The sequence below is a fragment of the Arvicanthis niloticus genome, chromosome 18 (genome assembly GCF_011762505.2).
Source record: "Arvicanthis niloticus isolate mArvNil1 chromosome 18, mArvNil1.pat.X, whole genome shotgun sequence".
Lineage (NCBI taxonomy): Eukaryota > Metazoa > Chordata > Mammalia > Rodentia > Muridae > Arvicanthis > Arvicanthis niloticus.
Window position 1 is genome coordinate 13323600 of NC_047675.1, and position 26169 is coordinate 13349768.

General features: G+C 40.1%; 1 protein-coding gene across 1 annotated transcript in view; it reads right to left on the reverse strand.

Moving 5' to 3' along the window:
- Itfg1 (integrin alpha FG-GAP repeat containing 1) overlaps positions 1-26169 on the reverse strand; it is a 137751-nt gene that overhangs the window by 32451 nt on the left and 79131 nt on the right. The window contains exons 9-10 of the mRNA XM_034523105.2: positions 17687-17781; positions 13517-13689 (exon numbers count right to left, since the gene is read on the reverse strand). Of these exons, the coding sequence (XP_034378996.1) occupies positions 13517-13689; positions 17687-17781 (268 nt within the window). The remainder of the gene's footprint in view (positions 1-13516; positions 13690-17686; positions 17782-26169) is intronic.

Here is a 26169-nt window from a genome sequence, read left to right on the forward strand (position 1 = left end):
CTGTGGGGGTGGACTTGGAGGTCTCCTATGCCCAGGTTCTGCCCAGTGTGGAAGAGAGTCTTCTCATGATTGCCTGCAGAAAGGAATGTCTCCTGGCTGCCTTTGGATCAAGATGTAGAACTCTTGGCTCCTCCAGCATCATGACTGCCTGCATGCTGCTATGCTTCCTGCCTTGATGATAATGGACTGAACCTCTGAAACTGTAAGCCAGCTCCAATTAAATGTTTTCCTTTAAGAGTTGCCTTGGACATGGTGTCTCTTCACAGTAATGAAACCTTAACTAAGACAACAGTGAAAAAAGAAAAATGGCAAACAATGTCCAAAGGGAGGGTCAGAAAAAAGCCGAATAGATCACAAAGTCCTTTCTAATGCCAGCTTAAAGAAAAGTGAACAGGAGCCTTTCTAAAAAAGGATTTTTAAAGGAGGTGTAATCGGACCCAACACAGTAATCTTGACAACACTGGGGCAGAGCACCAGTTCTGGATCTTAGACAGAAGACACAGGTGATCTGGTCAGAGTTATGGATCAGCATGAGATTTTCTAATAGATAATGTATGTTTGTGGGGAGCCGACAGAAGGCGGCTATCATCCTTGCAGCCATCTTGAGTATACCCTGACAAGAGACTTGTTTACAACAGCCTACAACAGCTGAGCACACTCTGATAACATCTTGTTTTAGATACCCAGGATTTTCTCTTGGGTGTGTGAGACTTAAAGGTGTGAGACTTAAAGGTATGATTTAGAGACAAAACTTAAAGGTGTGATTTAAAGGTGTGACTTAAAGGCGTGACTTAGAAGTGAGACATATAAAAGGCGAGAGGCAGACAGAAGAAAGCAGCTAGGAACTAGACACTTGGACTTGAGGCTTGGAGCAAGAACTTGGAACTTGGAACTGGGAAAGAGACTAGCAACTTGGAACTATAACAGGATAAGGACTTGAGACTCATTACAGCTGAAACTAGGATTAGGACTTGAGACTTGGTGCTAGGAACTAGGAATTTGGAACTAGGGACTTGGAGAGAAGAAGAGAGACTGAAGAATAAACGGGATTGAATCACACTCTGTCTGGTCTCCATTCTTCGCGTCTGTCCTCACTTTCTTTCTTGCTGAACCCCGACCCTCAGACTGGAGCAGCTTGGGGCGGTGTGGGCTTGAACACTTTAGCCCCCAAGGCTTTTGGCAGTGCGGGTTCCAGCATTGATAAAGCGGTCCCCGATATGCTGGCCCCCAAGCGTGGGGCAGAGCGGTCTGCAACATTTTGGCCCCCAAAAGTGGGGTAGTGCGGTTCGCAACATATGTTAAGATTCGATGGTGAATTAATTTTAAGAAAAATAAAACCACTTTTAAGACTGGAAAGATCTCAGAGAATGAAGACTTTTCTAGGAAGCTACTTTATAATCCACCCAGAAAAATAAGACAAAAACTATTTATGTATATGTGTATTTTGCATGCATGTATGTATATATATTACATGCATAGTGCCCATGGAGGCTAGAAGAGAGAAGTAAATCCCTGGAATTAGAGATCTGAGCTACCATGTGGGTCTCTGGAACCAAACCCAGGCAGGTCCTCTGGGTGAACAGCAAGTGCTCTTAGCTGCTCAGCCACATCTCCGGCCTTCTTTCCTTAGAAAACTAACATTAATTTAAAAAGAGTGAAAGGGAACACTACCCAATTCATTCTATGAAGCCACAATTACACTCATACCTAAACCACACAAAGACACAACAAAGAAAGAGAACTTCATGAATGTAGATGCAAAAATACTCAATAAAACTCTCGAAAACCGAATGGAAGAACACATAAACAATCATCCATCATGATCAAGTAGGCTTTATCAAAGGAATGCAGGGATGGTTCAATATACGAAAATACACCAACGTAATTCACTATATAAACAAACTCAAAAAAAAAAAAAAACCACATGATAATCTCACTAAATGGTGAGAAAGCATTTGACAAAATTCAATATCCGTTTATGGTAAAAGTCTTGGAAAGATCAGGAATTCAAGGCCCATACCTAAACATAGTAAAAGCAATATACAGCAAGCCAGTAGCCAACATTAGACTAAATGGAGAGAAACTTGAAGCAATCTCACTAAGATCAGGGACTAGACAAGGCTACCCACTCTCACCCTACATGTTCAATATAGTACTGGAAGTCCTAGCCAGAGCAATTAGACAACAAAAGGAACTCAAAGGGATACAAATAGGAAAAAAAGAAGCAAAAATATCACTATTTGCAGATGGTAAGAAAGAAACTGAAGAAGATCTCAGAAGATGGAAAGATCTCCCTTGCTCATGGATTGGCAGAATTAATATAATAAAAATGGCTATCTTGCAAAGAACAATCTACACATTTAATGCAATCCCTATCAAAATCCCAACTCAATTCTTCACAGAGATAGAAAGAGCAATATGCAAATTCATTTGGAATAACAAAATACCCAGGATAGCGAAAACTTTTCTCAACAATAAAAGAACTTCTGGGGGAATCACCATCCCTGACCTCAAACTGTACTACAGAGCAGTAGTGATAAAAACTGCATGGTATTGGTACAGAGACAGACAAGAAGAGCAATGGAATAGAATTGAAGACCCAGAAATGAACCCGCACACCTATGGTCACTTGATCTTTGACAAGGGAGCTAAAACCATCCAGTGGAAAAAGGACAGCATTTTCAACAAGTGGTGCTGGCTCAACTGGAGGTCAACATGTAGAAGGATTCAAATTAATCCATTCTTATCCCCTTGTACAAAGCTCAACTCCAAGTGGATAAAGGACCTTCACATAAAACCAGATACACTGAAACTAATAGAAGAGAAGGTGGGGAAGACCCTAGAATATTTGGGCACAGGGGAAAAGTTCCTGAACAGAACACCAAAGGCTTATGCTTTAAGATTAAGAATTGACAAATGGGACCTCATAAAATTGCAAAGCTTCTGTAAGACAAAGGACACTGTCAATAGGACAAAATGGCAACCGAACAGATTGGGAAAAGATCATTACCAATCCTACATCCGATAGAGGGCTAATATCCAATATATACAAAGAACTCAAGAAATTACACTCCAGACAACCAAATAACCCTATTAAAAATGGGGTATAGAGCTAAACAAAGAATTCTCAGCTGAGGAAACTCAAATGGCCAAGAAGCACCTAAAGAAATGTTCAACATCCTTAGTCATCAGGGAAATGCAAATCAAAACAACCCTGAGATTCCACCTCGCACCAGTCAGAATGGCTAAGATTAAAAATGCAGGTGACAACAGATTGCAAGGATGTGGAGAAAGAGGAACATTCCTCCACTGTCGGTGGGATTGCAAGCTGATACAACCACTTTGGAAATCAGTCTGGCGGTTCCTCAGAAAATTGGACATAGCATTACCTGCGGACCCAGCTATACCACTTCTGGGCATATACCCAGAAGATGCTCCAACATATAATAAGGACACATGTTCCACTATGTTCACAGCCGTCTTATTTATAATAGCCAGAAGCTGGAAAGAACCCAGATGTCCTTCAACAGAGAAATGGATACAGAAAATGTGATACATTTACACAATGGAGTATTACTCAGCTATTAAAAACAGTGAATTCAGCAGATCCAAGACAGCAGCTCTGCCCCCAATCACACAGAACCCAGAGGAAGCAGGGATCTCAGGAACTCTAACCCAGGCAGTATCTTAGGTAAGCAGACAGCAACGTTGACCCCAAACAGGGAGTAACTGGGACCCACAAGTACCTAGGAAGTCACTCCCAGCCCGGAGGACTGGTTTCCTTTGGTTTGGGCCAGAGCACTGAGCAGATCTTGGGAGGGAGCTCTGCCCCCAATCTCTAAGAACCCAGAGGAAATGGGGCTCCCAGAGCTCTAACCTGGGCAGCATCCTGTCTGCGCTTGAGCACTGAGCAGATCTTGGGCCCTAACTCTTCCTGTCTGTGCCTGAGCACTGAGCAGATTTTGGGCCCCAGCTCTTACCCCAGTAGTAATACTCACCCCACACAGTTCTGATACAACCAAGAAAATAGGAAAGACAGGCTCCAGTCAGAGATAGGGCAGGTAGCACTAAGGAGAAGCAGATGACGAAAGGCAAGCACAAGAACATAAGCATCAGTAACCCAGGGTATTTGGCATCATTAGAACCTAGTTCTCCCACACAAGAAAGTCCTGAATTCCCCACATCACTAGGAAAGCAAGATTCAGATTTAAAATCACTTCTAATGACAATGATAGAGGACTTTAAGAAGGACATAAATAACACTCTCAAAGAATTTGAGGAGAGCTCTCTCCTCCAGCCGAGCAAGATGCCCAATGGAAAGAAGGCCAAGGGGAAGAAGGTGGCCCCGGGCCCCACTGTCAAGAAACAGGAGGCCAAAAAAGTGGTCAATCCATTGTTCGAGAAAAGGCCCAAGAACTTTGGCATTGGGCAGGACATACAGCCCAAAAGAGATCTAACACGCTTTGTCAAATGGCCCCGATACATCAGGCTGCAGCGGCAAAGAGCCATCCTCTACAAGTGGCTCAAAGTACCTCCTGCCATTAACCAGTTCACCCAGGCCCTGGACAGGCAAACAGCTACTCAGCTGCTTAAGCTTGCCCACAAGTACAGGCCAGAGACAAAGCAAGAGAAGAAGCAAAGGCTACTGGCCTGTGCTGAGAAGAAGGCTGCTGGCAAAGGGGACATCCCAACTAAGAGACCACCTGTCCTCCGAGAAGGAGTCAATACAGTCACCACCTTGGTGGAGAACAAGAAGGCTCAGTTGGTGGTGATTGCCCATGATGTAGACCCCATTGAGCTGGTGGTTTTCCTTCCTGCCCTGTGTCGAAAGATGGGGGTGCCTAACTGCATCATCAAGGGAAAGGCCAGGCTGGGGCGCCTGGTCCACAGGAAGACATGCACCACTGTTGCCTTCACACAGGTTAACTCGGAAGACAAGGGTGCTCTAGCTAAGCTGGTGGAAGCGAATAGGACCAATTATAATGACAGATATGACAAGATCCGCTGCCACTGGGGAGGCAACGTCCTGGGTCCTAAGTCTGTGGCTCGCATTGCCAAGCTGGAAAAGGCAAAGACTAAAGAACTCGCCACTAAACTGGGTTAAATGTATACTTGAGTTTTCTGTACATAAATATAATTACAAAATTATCTTCAAAAAAAAAAAAAAAAAGAATTTGAGGAGAACACAGGTAAACAGGTAGAAGCCCTTAAAGAGGAAACACAAAAATCCCTTAAAGAATTACAAGAGAACACAACCAAACAGGTGAAGGAATTGAACAAAACCATCTAGGACATAAAAATGGAAGTAGAAACAATCAAAAAATCACAAAGGGAGACTACGCTGGAGATAGAAAACCTAGGAAAGAAATCAGGACTCATAGACACAAGCATCACCAATAGAATACAAGAGATAGAAGAGAGACTCTCAGGTGCAGAAGATACAATAGAAAATATCAACATAACTGTCAAAGAAAATGCAAAATGCAAAAAGTTCTTAACACAAAATATCCAGGAAATCCAGGACAGAATGAGGAGACCAAACCTAAGGATAATAGGTATAGATGAGAGTGAAGATTCCCAACTTAAAGGGCCAATAAATATCTTCAGCAAAATTATAGAAGAAAACTTCCCTAATCTAAAGAAAGAGATGCCCATAAACATACAAGAAGCCTATAGAACACCAAATAGACTAGACCAGAAAAGAAATACCTCCCATCACATAATAATCAAAACACCAAGTGCACAAAACAAAGAAAGAATATTAAATGCAGTAAGGGAGAAAGGCCAAGTAACATATAAAGGCAGACCTATCAGAATTGCACCAGACTTCTCACTAGATACTATAAAAGCTAGAAGAAGCTGGACAGATGTCATACAGACTCTAAGAGAACACAAATGCCAGCTCAGGCTACTATACCCAGCAAAACTCTCAATTACCATAGATGGAGAAATCAAGATATTCCATGACAAAACCAAATTTACACAATATCTTTCCACAAACCCAGCATTACAAAGGATAATATCAGGAAAGCTCCAATACAAGGAGGGAAATTATACCCTAGAAAGAGCAAGAAAGTAACCCTCTTCCAACAAATCCAAAAGAAGATAGCCACACAAAGATAACTTCACCACTAATAACAAAAATAACAGGAGACAACAATCACTGTTCCTTAATATCTCTCAACATCAATGGACTCAGTTCCCCAATTAAAAGACATAGGCTAATGGACTGGATACATAAACAGGACCCAGCATTTTGCTGCATACAGGAAACCCACATCAGTACAAAGACAGACTCTATCTTAGAGTAAAAGGCTGGAAAACAAATTTTCAAGCAAATGGTCCTAAGAAACAAGCTGGAGTAGCCATTCTAAAATCTCCAGCCTGAGAACACAAAAGGGGGGACTCATGGCTCCACCTGTATAGGTAGTTGAGGGTGGCCTTGCCAGGCATCAATGGAAGTGGACAGCTTTGGTACCTGAAAGTTTGGATTTCCTAGTGTTGGGGAATTGCAAGAGCAGGGAGGCGGGAATGAGAGGATGGTGGGAGCACACCCTCATAGTAGTTGGAGTGGGGGAATGGGGTAAGGGGTTAGGCATCAGTGGAAGTGGAGGGCCTAGGTGCCTGAAAGTTTGGATTCCCTGATGTTGGGAAATTTGAGAGCAGGAAGGCAATAATGGAAGGATGGTGGGAGCACACACTCATAGAAACTCCCAGAATTATATGGATTAGACATGACAGAGGCAGGCCGCCAGAAGACTAGATTCCAGAATTCAAATAAACAATTATCTTGATACTAAAATTTGTTTTGAGAATTTTTATACTGTAGAATACATAGCCTTGGTGTATCTACTCATCAGGCAAGCTGAGCAGACCTGCTCGAACCTCTGATATCCTGGAATTCCAGCTGGATGCAGTGAAGACACAGTGTCAGAGGCTTATCAATTTACTCTTCCCCCAACCCCTCTTCTAATATCTCAACACCCATAATCAGCTTGAAGAAGTTAATGAAGAGTCGGTGACCCTATTTCCTGGGCTTGGGGACTGAGGTGGTTAATATTGGGCTGTCTTTCTAGGGAAAAGTAGTGGTTTTGGTGAAACAGGGAGGATTAGCTAGGATTTATTGCATAGCCATAATTGTTATTAAGATGAAGTTATAATTTCTTAAATGGTACAAAATTTACTTTGATTTCAAATTTAAGGTTTTCATTGGCATGAGCTTCTTATTAATATAAAAGTGAGATGAATATTGTTACTATCATAGGCATTGCACCTGTATAACACATTTAGGAATACAAGGCTTAGACCCAGTCCTTCTTTAACGTTTTTAACTTATTTGAGATGGTTAGCCTGTGAGTTAAGGGCCTATAGCAAATTCATGGCTTTGAGTTTATTGTTAGGGTGTTTTCTATATTTTCTTTAGAAATAGCTGAGAGGAGTTAACAGACAACAGTCCAGATTGCCTTACATAAATAGTTGGTTTTCAAAACATCAGAAATCCACAGAATTGGCGTTACAAACATTTCTATATTAATGTTCATTTTGATTAGAGACCTGTCTGCTCCTGACAGCTTCCTGTCTTGGATTCTAAGAAGAAATTGAGCATCTTTGGAGTTATTCCAGTTGTGGTGAGTCAGCCACTAGGCAAGAATTGCCTCTCTCCATCTACAGACAAATCACTGTCCAGAAAAGGACACACTTGCAGAATAGTCGACTGATTATATCTGCCAAGACAGAGTAATCAGCCCTTAATAATTCTGCATCACTAGGTCTGTCAGATGATCCTGGGCCAGAAGGCTGAAGATCGGATGCTCCAACGTTCTGTAGTATAGGGACTGTCCAGTCCAGACTGTTCAGTGGTCTCTATAAATTGGCTATGTTTTAGAAGCTATGCTTTGTGCTTCCCATAATTTCAGTTAACTCAGTCATTCTGGATTTCTAATAGGGTTGAAAACTTATGGTCTCATAGCCAATCCTTGCTATTTACTTTGAGAGAAAAGACTTGAGAGGATGGTTTTCAGCTGACATTCATTCTAAAGCCAAGAAAAAACAAAACAAAACAAAACAAAACCAGGTTCAGAACTAAGTCTTTTATTTAGGAGAGATGACAGAGGTTCTGCTTAGTCAACAAAATGATGGACTGGGTATCAGGTCTATCTTGCACCTTACTGACATAAATTGGTATAGTTATGCTCCAACTGTATTTTGAGAGAAAAGTTTTATTTTAACAGGAAGGGTGATATGTAGGAGGAGCTAAGGTGGGAGGAGCAAGGAGAGGAGAAGGAGAAGGAGAGGAGGAGCTAGGTGATGAGAGAGAAAGAGAGAGGGGGGGCCAGACATGGAGGCAGATGTTCACATGTCTCTGCCAGTCAAAGATAGTTGATATATCTAGGTTGGGTATTAGGTTACACTTCTGATTGATATTGAGCATTACCAAATTTATAAAGCCACTAGTTGACATTAAAAAAATTGTATAAAAGCAAAAAGGAGAAGGGGGTATAGGATAGGGGTTTTCTAGGGAGGGGAAATGGGGAAAGGGAATGGCATCTGAAATGTAAATAAAATATCCAATAAAACAAAAAACAGTGAATTCGTGAAATTCTTAAGCAAATGGATGGAACTAGAAAATATCATCCTGAGTGAGTTAACCCAATCACCAAAGAACACACATGGTATTTACTCACTGATAAGTGGATATTAGCCCAAAAGCTCACAATACCCAAGACACAACTCATAGACCATGTGAAGACCTCATGAAGAAGCAAGACTAAAGTGGGTGCTTTGGTCCTTCTTAGAAGGAGTAACAAAATATGAATGGGAGCAAATATAGAGACAAAGTGTGGGACAGAAACCGAAGGAGGGGCTGTCCAGAGACTGCTCCACCTGGGTATCCATCCCATGTGCAATCACCAAAGGCAGACACTGATGTAGATGCCAGAAAGTGCATGCTTAACAGGAGCCTGATACAGCTGTCTCCTTAGAGGTCTGCCAGAGTCTGACATATTCAGAGGAGGATGCTGGCAGCTAACCATAGAACTGATCATGGGGTTCCCAATCGAGATGTTAAAGAGGAGACTGAAGGAGCTGAAAGGATTTGCAGCCCCATGGGGAGAGCAACAATACCAATCAACCAGAGCGCCCAGGTCCTAAACCACCAGCCTGGGAGTACATACAGAGGGACCCTGGCTCCAGCTGTGTATGTAGGGGAGGATGGCCTGGTCAGGTATAAGTAGGAGAGGAGGACCATGGTCCTGTGAAGGCTGGATGCCTCACTGTGGGGGAATTTGAGGGTGGGGAGGTAGGGGCACATCCTCATAGAAGCAGGAGAAGGGGGGATGTGATGGGGGTTTCTGGGTGGAGGGGAAAGGGGTAAGGGGATAACATCTGAAATGTAAATAAAATATCCAATGAAAAAAAGAGTGAAAGGCACACTTTATAATTTAAGACACATAAATCATCATAGCAATAACGTGGAAAAATCAGTCAGTAAGTTAACTACTAGGATTACGAGTGACTAGTGGAGAAAGAACTAAGACAGTGCTAAAATTCTTGACTCTGATTGTGATTTCAATAGTTCCTTAAAAATAATTTTTTGTTGTATGATTACTGTAAGAAAGAGTAATAATGTAGAGTATAATATTAAAAACAGGCTATATATATGTTTTTAATTAACATTTGAACACATAGAAACACTAAAATGGTATGTGACATAGTCAACCATGATTAATTTTGCCAAACAACCACCAAACATTCCCAGGAAGAATATTCATGAAATGCTAATTTTCTTGTGCAATCTTTGTTGCAGGTTAGGAAGCTTGTATATTTCTCGTATTCATCAAAAAATAGGAAAATATTACTTCAAACAGTATGAGTTATTTGCATTACTAAATTTAAAATTAGAAATGTGATCTTATCTTAAATGATGAAAAAAAGGCTGATATTTTTCATAGTGAAAATGAAAAATATTTCCTTCATAGAACTGTAGGACCCTATAGTGATGTAGAGTGAAAAATTATAAAGACCATTTTGTGAATTATATGCAGGCTTTTTCTTTGCCCTTAGACCTGAGCAAAAAGAGTGCAGGTTCCAGAAAGCGGAACTGGATGTAAGATTTTAGGCCTTCACTGCCCCGGGATACATTCAGGGAAGAGCAACATTCCACAAGCCTCAGGGTGGGGAAGGCCCAAAGCAAGAAGACACATTCCTGACCACAGAGAAAGATGCAAGTTATCTGGGTGGTTCCAAGAACTAGCTAACTTTCCACTGTTCTTGGTTACCAGGCCACCCGCCCCCCCCCCCCACTTGAGGTTTTCCCAGTGTTACAGCCTGGTGATGTTCAAAATTTGTAAAACAACCAATCATGTGTAACTGTGCGAAAATATAACCAATCATGTGTAACTGCGCAAAAATGCAACCAACCATGTGTAACTGCGCGAAAATTCCTCCTTTTCCCCACCCTGTGCTATAAAAAGGGCCCCTCAGCTTGCTGGCCTTTTTCAAACTTTGTTCCTGCGTGGACGAGCAGTTTGACTGTTGGCTAGCCAACTCTCCCCAGTAAACCTCTGATGATTGCATCCAGGTATGGTGTCTTGTGATTTTGGGGTGGCCGTGATTTCCTGAGACTTGAGTAAGGGTCTCACGAGTTTGGAGGTCTTCAGTATGAACCTCCTTGCCCTTCAAAATAGAACATCTGGAATCTAAGGTAAGTTCTTCTTGTTGAAATAGTGTTATTAACATAAAGCTAAATTAATTAATAAGGCTGAGATGGCAGATGAAAATGCAGAGTACAACTGGATGGTTAATTAGAAGTTGCCAGTAACTGCATTCCTGACAGTCTCAGTTTCTAGTTTATGTTGCCACTTTTCATTTCCCAGGACTTACAATGGTCACTGGCCTTGGCGGCAGTGCCACCAGAGCCTCAGAGCTACCTGGCTGCCTCCCAGGCAATATACTCTATCTGGCCACTTGTTTCCTGGAATTTAACAGGCTGGAGATGATCTCATGGCTGAATCTTAGATTTTGGTTTCTTTTCTACTTCCAGGTTTTGTTTTCCTATAAAAGCTTAATGAGGTCTAGGAAGCTTTGTAAAAAGTTTTATCACTTAATTGCAATTAATTAGATAATAAAACTTTTTGAATCCAATAACAGTAGTAAGAAATTGTCAGAATAAAGTTTTTTTTTTTGAGACAAAAATTCATGTATATCAGCCTTTTAAAAATCATTTTAGATAAGATCACATTTCTAATTTTAAATTTAGTGATGCAAAAAAAAAACTCATACTTTCTGTTTGAAGTAATATTTTTCAAACTCACTGGGTAAGGATGGCCCTGAGCCCTTGATCTTTCTGACTCTACCTCCGAAGTGCAGGGACTGCAGGCCAGCATTACCATTACCATGCCTGTTTTGTGTATTGCTTGCTCTTTTTTTTTTTTTTTTTTTTTGTAGTTTTTCAAGACAAGGTTTCTCTGTGTAGCCATGGCTGTCCTGGAATTCACTCCCCACCCCCCACCCCTTCTCCCCCCGCCCGAGCAGGCTGGTTTCAAATTCACAGAGCTCTGCTTGCCTCTGTCACCCAAGAGCTAGGATTAAAGATGTGCACCACTGCCGCCTGGCCAACCTTGTTCTTAAGACAAAAACAATAAAACTCACAAGACAAAGTGAACCATGGTCTCAGAATATCTTTTCTGAAAACGCAGCTACTTTTGTTGTTCCCTGTCCAATTTACAGGAAAAAGAAAATCTGTACTCCCTGGTAATCCTTAAAATTTCAACATGCCACCCAGCACTGATGCTGACAACACTGCAAATCTTGAGACCACAGAAGTTATAAACAACTTTTAAACAAAAGTAGATACATGTAGGACATGACTCAAGTGCACACCATGTTCTCCCATATTCTGTATGTCCAAGGCTTTTTAATGTGGGAACAGGATGCTTCTCAACAGGTCCTCCGACCGACACTGAGGGACGATGACAAATGACACTGAGGAATGATGACATTCCCTGCCACATCTCACCTGTGCTGAACAACAGATGGGAATCTAAACTCCTAACAGTCACGTCTATAAAACCATCTAACTTTTCTTTTGTGTGCTTTTAGAGACAGGATCTCCCTATATAGCCCCATTAACTTTAAACTCAGTCTACTTACTCAGCCTTTGTGCTTATAGTGTGCACCACAATGCCTGGACTAGACATAAAAACAACACAAAACAAAACAAAATCAATTCCTATGACTGCTTTGGAAATCAGCGTTTCTTGTTGTAAATTCAATATGTGTTTGCTGATCAGCTGTAGATACCATCACCACAACCCAAAAGCTAAAGAATGCAGGTTAAACAGTTGAAAGTTAAAAAAAAATTGACAAAGAACTTTTAAAGGAAAAATAAAAATTATTTGGATACTCTTCTAAGGATGAGAAATCAGGCTTAAATAAATTTAAGGAATATTATTTTTGTGAATACAGCTTATGCCCATAATAAAGCAATTTTATGTTTCTTCATAAGACTTTATATTTTTTGTTCTTCACTTTTAAAAGGATAAGTATTGTTACACAGTCCAGGTTTACTCTGACAGTATTGTGAAAAAGAATGATTACTCATGCTTCATTTGTCTGTTTATTTAGACAAACACATAAAATTAGAGTTCTTAAGTGAATTTAAGTTCAGATTACTCTTAATTTTCTAAAACTATTTTAGAGGTACTCACTCATGGTGTTTCCAAGTAAACAATAAAATAATGTTCAAAACATATTATGGGTAAGTAGAACAGGAAAGATGACCTCTCAAGGAACACAACTGGGTGTAAGATGAACAAAACAAGAGAAACTTAAGGGTAGCAACATTTGTGGAGTCTGGTGACACTGAGCTAATTATGAATTTTAGCTTATCTTCAGAATTTTTTAAAATTGCCACAGTGTTAAAATCATTGGTTATATTATGAACATACTTACATACCTCATATATACATAAATGATATCAATAATCATGTTGGGAATTCTGATGCTTTCAGAAAACAAGTAACCCTAAGGAGAAATTTAGTTAGAATAGCAGCAATCTGTGCAGAGCCTCTCTCCACGGCTCGTTCATTTGCTGTGCCTCACTCACGCAGAGGTATACTTACTACTCTCCCCATGCTCTGTAAGTTTAGGTGATCTGTCCCAGGTCACACAGAGTGCTGGGCTGAACCTCAACTCTAGGATCAGATCCTAACCGCCAATCTTCAGCCTCAAAATGTACTGTCATTCATCTTTAGAAAAAAAGGGACCTTTTAAAGATCAACTTTTGATGATAAAATAACCTTATTTTACAGTGAGTGTTCATTTTGTTTCTCTACAGAAAACGAATTTATAAAAAAGAATGTTTTCTAAGCCATGGGATGAATTCATGGATCACACAAGAAACCATAAGCTGACCCCAATAACTCCTTCTGGGACTGTACCAGATTAAGTACTGTCAGTCATAAGTAGCCGTGAAAAGACATTTTGCAAGCATCTATCATGCAGCTTACTCCCCTACCTTCCAGATGTATTCTTCAGTATGGCCAGGGCATCTGGGTAGCCGTCCATGTTGTAGTCTCCAATGTGAAGTGTGAGTGGAATTGGTATTTCGGTTGGTTGTTCTTCATGCACAAATGGCACAAAGCCCCACAGTGTACCCTTACTGCTAAAATCTTGAAGCACAGGAACCCACTAAGGATAAAAAAAAAAAAGATTATTCATAATCACTTTAGAAAACCAGTCATCATTTGCAAAAGGAACGATCCAGTCAAAGTGCTGACGACAGTCATATTTTCCTTCATTTTCACAAAGTGGTAGGTATTATCATTTACTTTGATGTATGTGTGAGGCACTGGGAGGGCCGGTCTTCAGTAGGCTTTGTTATGAACATCTTTGCTTGAACAGAACTTAGACTCCAGACAACTAAACAACCCTATTAAAAATGGGGTACAGAGCTAAACAGAGAATTCTCAACTGAGGAATCTCAAATGGCTGAGAAGCACTTAAAGAAATGTTCAACATCCTTAGTTATCAGGGAAATGCAAATCTAAACAACCCTGAGATTCCACCTCATAGAATGACCTCAATCAGAATGGCTAAGATCAAAAACTCAAGTGATAGCAGATGCTGGCGAGGATGTAGAGCAAGAGGGACACTCCTCCATTGCTAGTGGGATTGCAAGCTGGTACAACCACTCTGGAAATCAGTCTGACGGTTCCTCAGAAAATTGAAAATAGTTCTACCTGCGGACCCAGCTATACCATTTTTGAACATATACCCAAAAGATGCTCCAACATATAACAAGGACACATGTTCCACTATGTTCATAGCAGCCTTAATTGTAATACTAGCCAGAAGCTGGAAACAACCCAGATGTCCCTCACCAGAGGAATGGATATAGAAAATATGGTACATTACACAATGGAGCACTACTCAGCTATTAAAAATGATGACTTCATAAAATAAAGGCAAATAGTTGGAACTTGAAAATATCCTGAGTGAGGTAACCCAGTCACAAAAGAACAGACATGGTGTGTACTCACTGGTAAGTGGATATTAGCCAAAAAGAAGCTCAGAATACCCATGATACAACTCACAGACCACATGAAATCCAAGAAGAAAGATGATCACACCTAAGTGTGGATGCTACAGACCTACTTAGAAGGGGAAAGAAAATAATCTCCGGGAAGTAGAGGGAGAGAAGGATCTAGGAGGGAAAGAGGAGGGGGAGAGAAAAAGGGGTCCAGTTCAGATCTGAGAGGAAATGGTGGGAAAGTACAAAGGGTCAGGAATTTAAAAGTAGGTGTGTAGCAGTGGGGAAGGGGGAACTGGCAGTAGCCACTAGAAAGTCCTAGATGCCAGGGACCCAAGAGGTTCCCAGGACCCAACAGGGAGGACACTAGTCAAAATACTCAACAAAGTGGAGATAGAACCTGTAGAGACCATATCCAGTGGATAGGCATGGCCTCCAATTGAGGGATGGGGCCACCCACCCACCTCAAAAATATTAATCCAGAATTCATCCTTTCAAAAGGAAATACAGAGACCGAAGGGAAGGCCATTCAGAGACTGCCCCATCTAGGGATCCATCTCATCTGCAGACACCAAACCCAGACACTATTGCTGATGCCAAGAAGTGATTACTGACAGGAGCCTGGTATAGCTGTCCCCCTGAGAGGCTCTGCCAGAGCCTGACCAATACAAATGCGGATGTACACAGCCAAACATCGGACTGACCTCGGGACCCCAATGGAGAAGTTTGGGCAAGGACTGTAAGAGATGAAGGGTTTGCAACCCCACAGGAAGAACAACAATATCAACCAACCAGACCCTCCCAGAGCTCCCAGGGACTAAACCACCAACCAAAGAGTACACATGGGGGTGGGGGGGACCCATGGCTCCAGCTGGATATGTAGCAGAGGACTGCCTTAGCGGGTATCACTGGGAGGGGAGCCCCTTGGTCCTGTGGAGGTTTGATGCCCCAGGATAGAGGAATGCTAGGCCGCTGAGGCAGGAGTGGGTGGGTGGGGGAGCACCCTAATAGAGGTGGGGGAAGGGGAGGAGATGGGGGCTTGTGGAGGGGAAACTGGGAAGGGGGATAACATTTAAAATGTAAATAAATAAAATAACCAATAAAAAATGAAAAACAAATATCAAAAACCAAAGAAACCTCATGCTACTTTCGGTTTACTTTCTGTTCCTGAGCTCTCGGCTTCCTCTTCCTCTGCTTGCCACCTGCTGCCCTGCCTCTCCACCACGATGGATTCTTTTTATCCTTCTGAATGGAACCTTAAGCCCAAACAAACTATTTTTTCTTTAAAAAGCAACTACAAAAAAGAATCATTATGTTAGCACTGGTCCTGGACATGTCTTAAGTGGAAGCAGGTATACTGACTTCAACTGGCAAGCAGCCAGACATGCCTACACATGCATTTTCTCCCCATCAGAAGCAAATGATTAATCTTGATTACTGCAAACTAAAGTATATTAAAAATGATTTCTTTATAAAAGGTCTAGGAAAAAAAGGAGTATCTCTAAAATTTTCTAAGTTTTCTTAAGAAAGTTTAATTTACCATTGCAGGGGTGAGGGCACCCTTAATGATAAAACAGTGACTAAACTCACTTAAGGATAAGAGTAAGTTTATATTTTGTGAATTTTAAAAAATAAACATTTAAACTGGGCGGTGGTAGTGGACACCTTTAATCCCAGCACTTGGGAGGCAGAGGCAGGTGGATCTCTGCCTTTGAGGGTAGCCTGGTCTACAGAGCAAGTTCCATGATAGCCAAGGCTACACAGAGAAACTCTGTCAGAGGGTAGGAAGGACAAACAAACAAAAAACCCTAAACTAACATTTAATTTCACTTGATTTTGAAAAAAACAAAAAACAAACAAACAAAAAAAACCAAAACTGCTACTGTTACACTTTACAAAAATACTGGAAATTTCGCAAAATGCTAAGTTGGCACAATATTCTGAAGCAATGTCCAGTGTACTATTGCATGCCTTTAAATTCTCGTGCTCAGGAGGCAGAGGTAGGTGGATCTCCATGAATTCAAGGCTAACCTGGTCTATATAGTGAGTTCCAGGACAGCCAGAGAGATACAGAGACCCTATCTCAAAAACGAAAACCCCAAATAAAAAACAAACAAACAAAAAAACAAAAACAAACAAACAAAAAAACCAAGCAAACCAAACAACAACAACAAAAAACAAAACAAAAAGCCAAAAAAACCCCAAAACCCCAAACCCATAAAACCAAACAACAAAATCCCAAAATAAGCCAAAACTGAAAAAAAAATTTGTTCTGAAGCAGTCAGCAGTCTATGAATGAGGGGTAAATCAATATAACTATATTTTAACAGCAACATTTTTTTCACTCAATGTGGCATCTGTGACACGCATCAAAGAATAATACATTGGTCTTCCTAAAGACAGGAAACTATATATATATAACTTTCAAGTGTACCCATTTTGGTCTGTCACTTAACAGGTTGAATCATAGATAAAATTTTATACTTATGGACCAATGATGGGAAGCTTCTTGACCTAATGTTTTAGCAGATTCATAAATATACAAATATAATAAAACTTATATTTTTATAAGTTTTATAAAATTCAATTATTTTTAAGATGCTAATTGTATAAAGATTTGTTTTATTAAGTGAATCATAGGGCTCCTAAGGCCTGTAAAGGTCAGCATGCTCTCCTATCATTTCTTAACTTCCCCCACAAGAAAATGAAGCTGATGAACTCAGTGTCAGGACCGATTTTTCCATACTAATCCTTCACCATGACTCTCAATGATTCTAAATTATTAAACACCAGGCAAAAAGTCATCATGAGAACTAACATGGGTCTGCACAGATAGATAAGAGCAGACTTAGCTTTGGGAATGGAGTATCTTCCACATACGTTTTATTACATACAGTGTGCTTTCTATAGTGTACCTAAAATGCTACATTCTATTTAACTATGGGATCAAGAATAGTTCTCTTTGCCAAAAATCAATATGGTGGCATTTTCTACCTCAGTAGAAGAAAAGATTTAAATGTATTTTACTATATTGTTATATATAGAATTATTATAATTTTGAATTTCACTCTGTTTTGCTTCCTTAAACATATTTTTTAACTTTCAAGATTTTTCAAGCATATAACATCATTCCTAGCATCTCCAAAGCAGACATACCTGTCCTGTTCCAGATCTCATTAAATATATGGCACTTTTCTGACAGTCCTTATCTTCACAGCCTGGCAGCAAGTGATCCATGTGTCCATCTCCATCTTCAAAGAGAAACATCAGGAGTCCATTGACAGTGCAGAATCAAGTGTTCATGTGTGATAGTTAAAGTCCCTACTTGTTAAATGAATCCATCAGTCTGGGTAACACCAAACAACTTGACGCACGGCTGTATAATGAAGGCGAGTCATTTAAAACATCACACAGGTCTTGGTCACTTATTACTTAGACTGTATCTTGCTTTGTTTTATTTCTGAGTCTTGTCTTAAATTGCAAACTTCTTTGTGGTTAGATGCTGTTATATGTAATTATTGAAATTAAGCCTGATTTAAAACTCATTTTAGAACTTATTTAGAATTATTAGTATTTATTACTGTTATTTCATTTGGAGACTCAACTCTGGTGCTTGTATGTATTAGACAAGTACTTCTATCCCTGACTCTGTTAACTCTGTTGAGAGAGAAGAAACACATGTATGCACACAGTAACACATTATTATATAGTCAATTTTAAATATGGAGGACTTATAAGTAGTTTTTAAGTCCCTTTTTTTCTGTGTAGAAAACTCTGTCCTCATGAGTTCCAGAGTTTTCTATACTTTGGCTTCTCAAAACACCCACATATTTTCACCAGTAAGGACACAAATGAAGGGTACACACACATTGCAGTTTGACTGGAACTTTATAGGTTACATCAGCCTGCCTGACAGGGGTTCTTCACATCTGACTGAAGTTTTTGCAAGAGTGCTATTATTCTGTACATACCTTCTGAGACAGATATACACCAAAGGCCCTAAGATCACCTCTTCTGATGCCCCTCATATATGAGGACCTCACTGTCTAAGAGTTAGAAAGCCTGCGAGCCTAGAGCTAAGTGTTTCTGTGATGAGATAGTAATTTAACCCTTAAATTCTGGGCATCTTTTGAGCTCTTTTAACCACTGATTTACTTGCTATGATTTATTCTGTCATTTCACTTGGGCCCAAAGTAATATTTACAGATGGATGGAAATCAAAGGATTATCAATACAGATATAGTCCTCACTGTACAGAGATATATGAAGAGAGGTATATGGCTAAAATAAGTTTATAACACCTCAACAATTCATTTAAACAGGAAAAAAAAATAGGCTTCATGGGATAAAGATTTAGCCAATGGAGTCTGACCTTAATATAAAGTACGTTTTCCAGATCACTTCAGTATTGTTTAAACAATTCAAGAGGCTAAGCATTAGAAGATAACATCCCCCGCCCCCCGGCTAGTCTCTGTTCTCCTCTACAGGGGTGGCCACTGGGGCAGTTTCCTGGGTACCCTTATATAAATACATACAGTACGTGCTTTGCAGTATACTCTATACAGTTTGGCTACCTTGAAAATTCAATCTACTATGTCTATTTTTTAAAATGTTTAAAAATTATGTGTATGTTTGATATGTGCCCAGTTTTATTGTAACCTGTTATGCATGTTTGGATGAAATACCTGGCAGGCCTGCTCTCTCCCAAAGGGAAATGGAGGAAGAGTGGATTTGGGGGTGAGGGGAGGTGCAAGAGGGGAAACTGGGAGGAGAGGAGGGAGAGGAACTGTAGTCGGGATGTAATATATGAATGAAAAAATAAATAGATAAATAGATGTATGTGTATCTCTGTGTGGTATGTTCCTATGTTCATAGCAGTGCAGGTAGTCATGGAGGGCAGAAGACGGTGTCAGATCACCTTGGAGCTAAAGTGACAGGCATTATGAAAGGGCTGATGTAGGTGCTGGGAACTGAACGTAGGTCCCCTGTAAAAGGAAAACACACTCTAAACTACTGAGCCATTTCTCTAGCCCCAATTAACTGTATCTTTGAGAGAGTTTGATATTGTTAAATTTGTATCTGGCTCATCCCTAGAATCCTGTTAAATTGTATAGGAAATATATTAATAAGCTCTGTTCTTAACTGATATACTAACCCTGAGTTTGTTCCAAGTCCAAATAATGTAACAATGAGTAACTCAGTATAGTTTTGTTTTAATCTATTGTGTAAATGACATAGCAATACTTGAAACAATACGTCACATTAAATTTTCTATCTAATTTCCATTAGGGGGCTCAGTTTTTTTTTTTTTTAAATTTTTTAAATTTTACATATGTGAGTACACTGTCACTGTCTTCAAACACACCAGAAGAGGACATCAGATCTCATTAGAGATGGTTGTGAGCCACCATGTGGTTGCTGGGAATTGAACCTCTGGAAGAGCATTCAGTGCCCTTAACTGCTGAGCCATCTCTCCAGCCCAGAGGGTTTATTTTCATACTTAAGACTCAAATGCCCAACTCTTACTAGCTGCTGACAAGTCAATTCTGACAGAAAATGAAGAAATATCAGAATTAAATGATATCAGACCAAATGGACTTAAGAGATATTTACAGAACATTCTATTCAAACATTGTAGAGTATAAATTATACAACTGTCTCTAAAATATTAAGGCATAACATTAGTCTTAACAAAAATAAAATTAAGGGGCAAGAAGGAAACCATTGAGATGTATACCAGTGAAATTTGAAAAAAAAAAAAAAAGCATTAGGTCTTATTTCAAAAAGACACAGTCCACTAAATTGGAAAAAATCTAAAAAGTTGATAAATTGAAGTATATGGCTACTAAAATTAATTCAAGATGAGTAAATGCTGTCAAACTAAAGCAGTAATTAAAAATGAGAAAGAGAGGAACAGGACCAAGCTCTTTATGAAGCTAGTAGCATTCTTATTCAAAATCAGACACAGACGAAACAAAAAGAGGAAATTACAAAGCAATTTCTCTAATAAATAGAGATGGAATTATTCTTAGCAAAATAGGTGAAAACCAAACTCAAGAATAAAACCAGTAGATCAGCATTCATTATTCTAATAAAGTTGGCTTCATTTTAGAGATGCAGGACTAATTCAACACATAAATCAATAAATGCTATAAATTGCATTCAAGGATAGAAATACCATAGCCATCTGTATATATGCAGAAAAGACCTTTGACAAAATCTAATACCTCATCTTAAGAAAAGTTCTTAACAGTAAAAGAACTGCTGGGGAAATCACCATCCCTGACCTCAAGCTATACTACAGAGCAATAGTGATAAAAACTGCATGGTATTGGTACAGAGACAGACATGTTACTCAATGGAATAGAATTGAAGACCCAGAAATAAAACCATATACTTAAGGATACTTGAACTTTGACAAAGAGGCTAAAAATATACAATGGAAAAAAAGAAAGCATCTTTAATAAATAGTGCTGGCCTAACTAGCTCTCTGTATGTAGAAAAATAAAAATAGATCCATATTTATCATCTTGCACAAAGCTCAAGTCCAAGTGGATCAAGGACCTCAACATAAAACCAGATACACTGAATCTAATAGAAAAGAAAGTGGGAAAGAGCTTTGAATTAAACAGAACTCTAAAATTTATAAATGGGACCTTATGAAACTGGAAAGCTTTATAAGTAAGGCAAAGGACATTGTCAATAGGACAAACCGGCAACCTACAGACTGGGAAAAAAAATCTTCACTAACCCCACATCTGATAGAGAGCTAATATCCAAAATACATAAAGAACTCAAGAAGCTAACCATCAAAAAACCAAAGAACCCAATCAAAAAATAGGGTATAGAACTAAACAGAGAATTCACAATAGAGGAATCTTGAATGGCTGAGAAGCACTTAAAGAAATGTTCAAAGTCCTTAGTCATCAGAGAAATGCAAATCAAAATGACCCTGAGATTCCATCTTATACCAACTAGAATGGCTAAGATCAAAACCTCAGGTGACAGCACATGGTAGCTAGAACGTGGAGAAAGAGGAACACTCCTCCATAGCTGATGGGATTGCAAACTGGTACAACCACTGTGGAAATCAATCTGGAGGTTCCTCAGAAAATTGAAAATAGATCTACCTTAAGACCCAGCTATACCACTCCAGAAAGATGCCCCACCATGTCACAGAGGCACAAGTTCTACTATTTTCATAGTGGCCTTGTTTGTGATAGCCAGAAGCTGGAAACAACTCAGATGTACCACAACTAAGAATGGATACAGAAAATTTGGTTTATTTACACAACTGAGTATTACTCAGCTATTAAAAACAAAGAATTCATGAAATTCTTAGGCAAATGGATGAAACTAGAAAATATCATCCTGAGTGAGGTAACTGAGTGAGGACATGTATGGTATGTACTCACTAATAAGTGGATATTAGCCAAAAAAGGTACAGAATACCCAAGATACAGTTCACAGAACCCAAGAAGGCTAACAAGCAGAAGGGCCCAAGTGAGGATGCCTCAGTCCCAATTGGAAGGGAGAAGAAAACAATCACAGGGTGGCGGGGAGGTTGGGTCCTGAGTGGGAAAGAGGACAGGAAGGGGAAGAGGGGAACCTGATCAGGTATTGGGTGGGAAAAAGGACTGAAGCCCTGAGGGTCATCAGAAAGAATGGAAACAGGCAACCTCAGGAAGCAGGAGGTGGGGGACCCTCCAGAATGTACCAGAGACCTGGGAGGTGAGAGACTCTCAGGACTCAAAGGGACTAAAATACCGTACAGTGGGCAGAGGGAACTTGTAGAGCCCACCTTCAGCAGAAGGATGGGCATCAAGTGAGAAATGGGGTTGCCATCCCATAGTCAAAAACTCTGATCCAGAATTGTTCCTGTCTGAAAGAACTATAGGGACAAAATAGAGAAGTGCCTGAGGAAAAGAAGGTCCAGCAAGAGGTCCAAAGTGGGATCCAGCTCAAGGGGAGGCCCAGGCCTGACACTATTACTGAGGCTATGGAGTGCTCACAAAAAGGGGCCCATCATGACTGCCCTGAAGACCCAACAAGCAGTTAAAAGAGTCACATGCAGATGATTACACCCAACCAATGGACAGAAGCTGGTGATCCCTGTAGTTGAATTAGGGAAAAGCTGGAGGAAGCTGAGGAAGAGGGTGACCCTGTATGAGGAACAGCAGTTTCAATTAACCTGCACCCCCAAGATCTCTCAGACACTGGACCACCCACCAGGCAGCATACACCAGCTGATATGAGGCTCCCGACACATATATGGCAGAGGACTGCCTGGTCTGGCCTCAGTGAGAGAAGATGCACCTAACCTTCAAGAGTCTTGAGGCCCCAGGGAATAGGGAGGCCTGGTAGGGTGGAGTGGGGTGGGGTAGGGTCATCCTCTTAGAGATGGGGTGGGGGGAGGGTTAGGTAGCTTGTTTTTATTTACATTATTTTTTTGTTTTAACCCTTGATGTTCAAGAAAATCTCTACAAAAACATTAGATAAATATAAAATGAAGAAACAGTGAGCAGTGAATTCACATGACAGAAATATCATCTATAAAACTACCTGAGAAAACTACCAAATAGATACTACACATAGTTAAAATACTACACATAGCACCAAACCCCGGGGAAGAAGAGAATCCCCATTACTAGACTGTAATAGTGAAATGTCCACTTTGTAACAATGTCGACATCCAAAGCACAGAGCACACAGAGAGCAAGAGAAAACAGTCTACTCAATGAAGCAAAATTAAATTACAAAGAACATCTTGCTGGAAGACTTACCATCAAACTTACCAGGTTAAAAACTCAAAAATGTGACCTGAAACAAGTTCAAAAGCAAAGGAAATATGACCAGGAACGTGGTAGCTATGAAGAAAATCACTTATGAACAAGATGATATCAAGAGAGATTAGTTCAGTGGAGAGTGAGAAAGGTCAGTGGCAGAGACAGGACAAACACTGGAGGACAGCACAACTGACATCAAGTGTGATGAGCAGAAGAAAAAATGAAGTCAGATGAACAGGCCTCAAAGGTTCTGTGAGGCACTAGTAAGCAAATCTCCAGACAAGCAACTATCATGAGCAAGGAATACTTAAACTTCCCATTCTCATCAGGAACCCTGGGGCCAGAAGACAGAGATGATGTATCTAGTCATCACAGGCCACAGGCCACACAGGTGGATGTTTGGGAGGGCTTGCTGTGAAAGCATGAGGAGGAGTGCTCAACCACCATGACACAGGACACTCAGTTCACACATGGGAGAGATAACAGTAGATGGCTCACATGTAGACTGTTAGCTCAAAGGAGAAAAACAGGGTTACCATGATGCCCTGGCTCCCCAAATTTGATGAGCAAGGGTAAAAAATTCCGTATATTTGTACTTACTACTTAGGAAAGAATATTCAGATAAAGTTAGATCCTGGTCCCAAATGAGGAACAACAATTTGGCAGTAAGCCATAGCTAAAAAACTGACTGAATTCAAAGGGAAATGAAGGATTTTCTTTTTAGGAGGCCCCCAATATGTAATAGAAACTTAATAATGGGCTGAATTTACTTTGATGAGAAAGTATTAAAATCTTTCAAAACAGCAATCTCATGCCAAGACAAATCAACACTTAGTGAATTTTATAACACATTCATTTCTGTTTAATTCTGGTTCCCCCCCCCCCCGAAACTAAAAAACAAATAAATATACCTTCAAGAGCTACACATGTATGGTTTTGAAATGGGTAATTTAAAAAAATGGTCATATAGTATAAAAACTTTTTCAACTGAACCACCAACCAAAGAACATAGAGAGATGGACCTAGGCTCCCCTGTACATATGTAGCCGATGTACAGCTCAGCCTTCTTGTGGGTCCCCCAACAACTGGAGCAAGGGCTGTCTCTAAAACTGTTGCCTGTCTATAGAATATGCTCCCCTAACTGGGATGCCTTGTCTGGACTCAGTGGGAGAAGAGACATCTAACCCTGCAGAGACTTGATGTGCCAGGGTTGGGGAATACCCAGGGGGACCTCCACCCTCTCAGAGAAGGGAAGGGGGCAGGGACTGTGTGAGGGCAGTGATCATGATGTAAAGTGAATTAAAAAGGAAACTTTTCTAAGAGTAAAGCCATCAAAGGTATAAAAAAATAGAAGGAAAACATCAAAATATTATATATGGTTTAAAACCCTTAAAATTTTATACAGCAGAAGTTCACGGTTGGTTGTTGTGGTGGTTTGAATAAAAATGGCTCCCATAGGCACATAAGAAGTGGCACTATTAGGAGGTGTGGCCTTGTTGCAGTAGGTGTGGCTTTATTGAAGAAGTGTGTCACAAGGGGTGGGTTGTGAGGTCTCAAGTCACATCTCTTCCTGCTGCCTGTGGATCCAGAATGAAGAATTTCAGCTCCTTTCCCAGCATCATGTCTGCCTGCATTACCCCATGCTCCCAGCCATGACAATAGCGGACTAAAGCTTTGAACTGTAAACCAGCCCCAATTGAATGTTTTCCTTTATAAAAAGAGTTGCTGTGGTCATGGTGTTGCTTCAAAGCAATAATACCCTAACTAAGATAGATAGATGTGACTATCTATCCACAATGATAGATAGTCACATATCGTAGGAACTGGTGAAGAAGAGGGAAGTATGTGAAGCACATGTGTGACACACAAAGCTGATACAGAACCAAGCATCACTTCCTGTCTCTGCTACTCTCAGCCTAGCTCTTGAGCATGCTTCTCAGCCTCTGAATCTCTACCACCCAACTGTATAGTGGAATAAATAATAGTTCTTGTCTCAGAGAGATTTGGAAAGACCACTTGAAACACATATATAACACTGCTGCATCCCTAGAGATGGGGATTTGCTGTCTAGATTGGTCTTGAACTTGGCTCAAGTGATCTTCCTGACTCAGCCTCCTATGTAGGTTGGTTAATATCATTCACCACTCTGCCTGGCTTGTAACAACATTCTTATAAAAATAATTCTTGATATAAAAGTTATTATTAATATGAAAGAAAAGTAAACATTTGCATATCCTAATTTCTAGATCCTTTCCATGTTACTGATATATATATTAAAAAAAACTTAAAAAATTCCTACCAATTGAAACTACTAGAACTATGGGGTAATGTGATGGTAGGCCAGAGAAGATTAAATACATATAATGTCCATTTGTCTCTATGTGTGCTACTATGGAAGGGAATAGGGACAAGGAATGACCTTGTCAAAGCTGCTAATGGAACAGAATGCTCAGGGGAAAAGGAAAGTAGCAAATGGTATTCTTACCATCTACCTACTCTTTCAGTATTAATTCAACTTACCTACCTATGTAATCCTCTGTTCAGCGCTTCGGTGGGTGAAGCACAGAGGACTTATGTACACATCTACAATCCAAGAAACAACACAGCTCTGATTTTCCTAATCATTGCATTTCAACAGAGTGAAAACTGCTGAGTTTACACTGAAGAAAAGAAGTATTAACAAACAGCCAGACTTGTTTGAAAATAGTACAGGGTATTTAGTCCCTCCATAACATTCACAGACTTCTGCATTGCTCTGTCTGATGTCAGGGGATTCTTTTCAGGTATAATTTGCCAGAGAGAAATACATTTTACCATTGTCTTAGATGTATGAATCTATTAGAGCTAAGAATA